At 41.0% G+C, this 7,297-nt stretch overlaps 1 protein-coding gene across 1 annotated transcript in view; it reads left to right on the forward strand.

The window, feature by feature from the left end:
• MGAT3 (mannosyl (beta-1,4-)-glycoprotein beta-1,4-N-acetylglucosaminyltransferase) overlaps window positions 1–4,442 on the forward strand; it is a 27,647-nt gene extending 23,205 nt beyond the window's left edge. The window contains exon 2 of the mRNA XM_018571359.1: window positions 2,829–4,442. Coding sequence (XP_018426861.1) covers window positions 2,829–4,344 — 1,516 coding nt within the window. The 3' untranslated portion in view covers window positions 4,345–4,442. The remainder of the gene's footprint in view (window positions 1–2,828) is intronic.
• The last annotated feature ends 2,855 nt before the right edge of the window (window positions 4,443–7,297 follow it).

The following is a 7,297-nucleotide window of genomic DNA, read 5'->3' on the forward strand; positions in this document are numbered from 1 at the left end:
CAATAGACCCGGACTTAGACACTAGAACATTACAGGAGGACCTGGATAAAATAAGGGAGTGGGCAACTATATGGCAGATGAGATTTAATGTTGAAAAATGTAAAGTAATGCATTTTGGGGTTAAAAATAGGCGAGAGGAATACACATTAATAGGTACTCCACTAGGGAAGTCAGAAATGGAAAAGATCTGGGGGTCATAGTAGACCACAGATTAAACAATAGTAGAGCTGCAGCTAACGATTATTTTCAAAATCTATTAGTTAGCCGATTATTAAGTTCGATTAATCGGATAAAAATTAAAATACATTTAAAAAAATGGCTCCAGTGATGGGACTACTAGTTTGTATTGAGAGTGCAGTCCATCACAGGAGCAAGCTTGGAGTGGTGGAAGTAAAAAAAAGAAAAAAAAGTGTGGTGTGCAATATAGTGAAATGAAAAGTGTAAAATTATACAGCAATCAATGCAGAATGGCACCTGCTATAGAGGACTCCAAAACCCAGCAATAGTACATTATACAGCACAATTTAGAATACCACCAGCTATAGAGGAATACAACAAATCCCAGCAATAGTACTTTATAGCTGGCGGTATTCTGCATTGCGCTGTATATAATGTATTATTGCTGGGTTTTGTAGTCCTCTATAGCTGGTGGTATGCTGCATTGCGCTGTATAATGTACTATTGCTGGGTGTTGTAGTCCTCTATATAGCTAGTGGTATTTGGCATTGCACGACTGTATAATGTACTATTGCTGGGATTTGTTGTACTCCTCTATAGCTGGTGGTATTCCGCATTGCGCTGTATAATTCCTTGATTTGTAGTCCTCTATACAGCGCAATGCAGAATACCACCAGCTATATAGGAATACAACAAGTCCCAGCAATACATTATACATACAGTGTACAATGTATTGCTGGGATTTGTATTCCTCTATAGCTGATGGTATAATATACAGCACAATGTACCATCAGCTATAGAGTAATGCAAATCCCAGCAATACATTATAGAGCATAAGGTGGGGAGGAGGTGTGGCGCGCAGCGTGTGTGGAGCTGTGAACGGGGCCAACCAATCGGAAGCCGATTAATCGATGATTGAAAAAGTTGACAACTTTTTCAATCATCGATTATGTCGATTAGTTGTTGCAGCCCTAAACAATAGTATGCAATGCCAGGCTGCGGCAAATAAAGCGAGCAGAGTACTGCCTTGAAGTAAAAAGGGAATGTACTGTAGAGACAAAGCAATCATTTTGCCACTTTATAGATTACTGGTTTCGGCCTCATCTCGAGTATGTGGTCCAGTTTCGGTCACCAATCCACAGAAAATATGTCCATGAGCTCGAGAGCTATGAGACAAGGTTACTATGTTCAAGCTATAAGTGAGGAGATTACGAGGGGACATGATTTGATGTACAAAATGTTTAGTGGTAATGGCAACATCAGAAATAAACTTTTTAAAGTAAACTCCATAACAAAGACTAGAAGCCACCACCTAAAACTGGTGGAGAAAAGATTTAACCACAAGGGGCGTAGGGGCTTTTTTTCATTCAGAGCGGTTAAAGTCTGGAACTCGCTGCCACAAGCAGTGGTATCAGCTGAGAGTATTGCATCTTTCAAAAAGCATTAAGATACCTTCCTCAGAGACCGTTACATACTGGGGTACAGGTACACTTAAAAACAAGGTCACACAGGGACTCGTGTACAAATATACACATGTACAATCACACACAGAGGTTGAACTTGATGGACCTGTGTCTTTATTCAACCTCAAATACTATGTAACTATGTAACTTTTAAATCTAGCTTCAAGCTGCCATTAGCGTTACTGGGCCTCACCCCAAGATCCTGAGAAATTTGATCGTCCCATATCTCACAAGAAAATGCTCCAGGACAGTGCAGGAGCAAATTCTCAGAGTACTTGGGATCCTATGTTTTCCCAGTTTACTGTCAGAAAGCCCAGTGATGTCACCCTTACTCAGGCGAGTACACCAAATGCCAGGCTGTAAAGTATTTCTATTTAGAATTTTCTTTCCAGTGTTTTTTATTCCTTTTTTGCTTTGTTAGCATTTTTTATTCCGTGTAAGGGAAGCTGCAAGATAAGCAAACATTGCATTTACAAAACTTGGTCACTTAACTGAGCATAGTATAACAGAAATGCATAATCAATGGTTACCTTCAGTAAATATTGCATTAAAAAGCGCACATTTTAACATCGGTGTGAACAGGGGCCATTGAAATGAACGGGATTTGCTTTGTTGAGAGTTTTTTCTCTGAGCTTTGAGCGTCAAAAATGCCTACTTGTGAACAGGGGCTAACTTGTATGTTTGTTTTTGGTTTTATCAGTTTGTGATGTAAAGGCTAAATACCTTAGAACCCCCTTTCCTTTGGGTATTCTATATAATGTCATGTATCAGTAAATATTTTGTGAAATTTGGAATTTTATTTTTGTCATGGGCAAGGCATTTGCTTTCATTGTACATTAAGCTTTTAAATAACAGATTTAACTTCTTTCTCACAGATACTTGATTCTTCCGTTGCTTTTGTGGCCACTCTACAGCAAAATCCAAGTTCTAATACACAGCATATGGACTCTTTTAATATCATATTCAAAATCGTATTATGCATCTATATGAATGATTTAGGGGGCCTGTACTGTGGTAACCCAAATACATGTGTAAAGCCACCTCTAGTTACATAATTGATTCCTTTATGACCTGTTCATTTATATAAAAAAAAGTTATAGTCAAAGTTACATTCAGTAGATTACCTAATTTTATGAGCCATTTTAATTTTGCCATTATCCTAACAATGTTTTGTTTTTTCTTGTACAGGATGAAGATGAGGTGGCACAAGATGTTCCTGCTACTTTGTATGGCTGGCCTTTGTGTGATCTCTGTACTTCATTTCCTGAAGGCTCTTTCCTATGTTTCTCTATCCCGGGAATTGGTTTCACTGAGTCCAAACTTCATCTCTGGCTTCTTCTGGGAGTCGCGACCCTTGTTACTTCAACATGTAGAAAGGATGGATGATGGTGCCCAGCTTTTGCGCACTCCAGGTTACTATTGGCCCCCTCAGCTTTCTGCTCAGCAACCCAAGCCTCCACCTTCATCACATGGCGAAGGTCTTCGCATAGAGGACATGCATCTGAAAGAATTTGTGTTGCAGGAAGACACAGCAGAGTATTTTGTGAGAACCAAATCTGGAGGTGTATGCTTCAAACCAGGTACAAAGTCACTAGACCGCCCACTTTCTGAGAGACCAGAAAAAACCTCTCCACGCAAATCATCCTCTGGTGTTTTGCGGCAGCAACAACAGCAAACCCAGAGACGTAGGAAATGGGTGGAGTGTGTGTGTTTGCCAGGGTGGCATGGACCTAGTTGCGGGGTGCCCACAGTTGTTCAACACTCCAACCTCCCAACAAAGGACCGGTTAACACCACGCCTAAAGCCACGTCGTGTTATTAATGCCATTAACATCAACCATGAATTTGACCTCCTGGAGGCACGGTTCCATGAACTTGAGGGGGCTGTGGATGTCTTCTTAATATGTGAATCAAACTTCACTGCTTATGGGGAACCACGACCTCTCATATTCCGCCAAATGCTTTTCAATGGAACGTTTGATTATATTAAATCAAAAGTGATGTATATTTTCTTGGACCACTTCCCAGAAGGGGGTAAACAGGATGGGTGGATAGCAGATGACTATCTACGAACATTCCTGACTCACAATGGAATATCTCGATTAAAAAATTTGCGAGATGATGATCTCTTTATCATAGATGATGCTGATGAGATCCCAAGCAAAGAAGGTGTACTATTCCTTAAACTTTATGATGGGTGGACAGAGCCCATTGCTTTTCACATGCGCAAGTCACTGTATGGCTTCTTTTGGAAGCAACCAGGAACCCTGGAAGTAATTTCTGGCTGCACCATTGGAATGCTTAATTTAGTATATGGCACAGACGGCATACGCCTCCGCCGAAGGGAATACTATACTATGCCCAACTTTCGTCAGTATGAGAACAAAACAGGACATATATTGGTTCAGTGGTCTTTGGGAAGCCCTTTACATTTTGCTGGCTGGCACTGCTCATGGTGCTTCCCACCAGAAGGAATCCATTTCAAACTGATTTCTGCACAAAATGGGGATTTCCCAAGATGGGGGGACTATGAAGACAAAAGGGATCTGAACTACATAAGGTGGCTTATAAAGACAGGGGGTTGGTTTGATGGGACCAAACAAGAGTATCCAGCGGCTGACTCACATGAGCATATGTATGCCCCGAAATTTATCATGGAAAACACCAAACATTTTGGATATTTAATTAAAAACCCTTATAGCTGAGGTGCTTTTTGGGAAGGGAATGCTATAAACGGTACAATTATCTTCAACTGCTTTGAATATCCATTTAGGATTCTTTTTGTTTATTTGCACTCTCATAGTTCCACTGGAAAGGAGGTTTCCCACTAACTAGAGAGGAAGGTAACTAAGGTAGATCAATACTCAGGAGATTGATGGTAGATATGGTTACCCACCATATGACTGGTATTTCAACAGTGATACAACATAATGTATATTTTGTTAGTGCAGCTGTTTATGCAATGTTGCATGTTTACATATCTTTCCAGTGAAGTTGTGGGAAATTGGCAATGTGCTGCGCTGTGAAAACGGAGAGTTAATGATCATGTTACAAAATTATAAAAAAAAATTAAAAAAAGTATGACTGTACTTCCAGGGCCCTATACCTGCCTATGTATTTACATATGCAAAATCCTTTTGGCTTTGAAGTCCCTGTGATTTTCTAACAAACACTCCTTGGCACCAAATCAGGTGCATTCCATTACCCCTTAGAAGGTTGGGCCTGGAAAGCCATTCTAACACTGTTCTGTAACATGATCAATATAAAAGGATTTAGATGTGGTATATTTAATTACATCAGCATCAGTGCCAATGTACTTCAGGCTTTGAGGGATTAATAGTATGGCAAAGTAGCAGTAATTATAAAGCACTTTTTTTCTTTTGGGCCTTTTGTGCACCCCATGAGGCATTTTTTGTGTCATTGTTATCGCTAATTTTTTTTATTTCTGAGTTGATCATACTTAAAATTCAGAGAGCAAAGGCAGACATGATTTAAATCCATTTTTCTCAAATTTGTGGCTCAAGGTCCACTAAGAGGACAGGTTTTCAAATTCACACCCAGGTGAAAAAAAATGGACTCTATGATTTGTTTGTTATATAAGACATCACAGCCCCGAACAGGAATTTGTTTCCGGAGGAGCAGGGTAAAAGAAACCTGCTTAACACATGTAAGGCATCCATTTATGAATTTGTGATATAATTTGGCTTGCAGCTCTTTGTAGGCTAGTTTGTTCAAAGTAGCACCATAAAATACTTTTTGCTCCAGTGAGTCAAGGTGTGTGCTCTATGGCAATCTCATTATTATTATGGCTACTGTTTCCTATAACTTGTCTCCATGTCTATAATCTTTTACCGCTCCGTATAATACATTGCAGTTTGCCAAACTATATTACAGACTTACCTATTGCTCTTCTTTTGATGTGTGGATTCCAAATGCTACCTGCTTTCTAAGTGGTAGGGGTCAACTGCTGTGGTCACTAGCGATGCACCGATACCGGTATTTTGGTACCGAGTACGAGTACCGCAAAAAAATTTTTTCCGGTACTCGCCGATACCAATTACAGAGTAACGGAAGTCCCATTCAGGAAGCCAGGTGGCGTGTAATGACTTGCCACCTGGCTTACTGATTAGCCAGGAAGCCGGGCAGCGTGTAAAGTGTCGCCACCTGGCTTCCCGATTAACAAGAAAGTCCCCTCTTACCTTAGTATGTGCAGCCTGTCATCCCCCAGGGCCTCTCCAGCGAGAACGTGGCCTTCGTCCGGTACCCAGCCGGAGCCGTCTGGCCGGCCAATCAGGAAGCCGGGCGCCGTGTGATGACGCGACACCCTGCTTTCTGATTGGCCGGGAGGCCGGCTCCATGCTCTCGTCATGAAACCGGAAGTACTCGTGCTAGGCATCGGAGCATTTGGGCGAGTACGAGTACTTGCCCAAATACTCGGAATCGGCAATGATATCAATACTAGTATCGGTATCGGTGCATCCCTAGTGGTCACATAATCAGTCCCAGTTATATAATAACGGCAGAGAAAGCAGTCAGAGAATCAAAAGCAGGAAATTACATTTCTAGGTGTGATTTGTACAGAATTCCCCTAGTGTTTCCTTGGTTACAAGGAAACAATATTTTGAGCTTTCTGACAGTTTTTGGGAAAAAAAGAGGAAAAATGGAAAGGTGTTTTTATTAACACTTATTAGCAGTAAGACATAGCACCTAGTACAAATTTACTCTGCTGAAGTTGGACCAATACAAGGTTGATTCTGATTTGTGGTATGGGTAACCTCACTTAAAGGGAATGTATAGTCTTTTCAATTTTGTTGATATGTGAAAAAGATCCGCTCGATATAAACAATCATATCAATGTGTGTTAATCTTAAAAAAAAGAAGTGTTTCTTTGTATAAAATGCACTTCTATATCTTCACAAGGGCAGCCATATTGCTCATTACATATGCAGGCTCTTCTTCCTTCTGTATAGTGCTACATAATGGTTTTGCTTTACTGCTTCTCACAATGCAAGTCTGAGTTGGTTGTTTATTGAAATCAATGCATTTCCTAGTGGCTAATCTACTATTCTCTACATTTATAAGAGAACTATGGGGTAAGGGTTTTTCCCCATAAGGGTCACGGGAGGACATACACTAGCGTCCTCCCGTGACCCAAAGCTCAGTATATCGCGAGCTATAGCTCGTGGTATACTGAGACCGCTGCAGCCAGGACGGATCCCGACAATGCTGTCGATATCCACCCAGCCGTCCCGTACCGTCCCCTCCTCCGTCCGTTCTTCCAGTCAGCGCTGGAGGAGCAGGGGGGTGGGGGGATCACCGCTCTCTGCAGGGAGATGATCGAGAAGTAAGCGATCGACGATATGCGTTCGCTCACTTCCCGATCTATTGAGCCGACGTGTGACAGTTTCATTGTCGCACGTCGGCTCGAACTATGAGGATGAGTGATTTTCACTCACCTCATAGTTCTCCTTTTAATAACATAAAAAAAGAAGAGCAAGCTTGTAAATATGTGATGAACAGGCCAATCAGTTTATTGTAAATCCTGCAATAATCATTTAAAATATGTACACTATACTTTCCCTTTAAGAACTGAGACTTAAAGTGTATTCATGGGCAAAATCATAAATTACATATGTTGCAGTCTGTCTCTGGCTTCAC

The sequence above is a fragment of the Nanorana parkeri genome, unplaced genomic scaffold (assembly GCF_000935625.1).
Source record: "Nanorana parkeri isolate BGI_ZX_2015 unplaced genomic scaffold, ASM93562v1 scaffold1742, whole genome shotgun sequence".
In the NCBI taxonomy this organism is placed as follows: Eukaryota; Metazoa; Chordata; class Amphibia; order Anura; family Dicroglossidae; genus Nanorana; species Nanorana parkeri.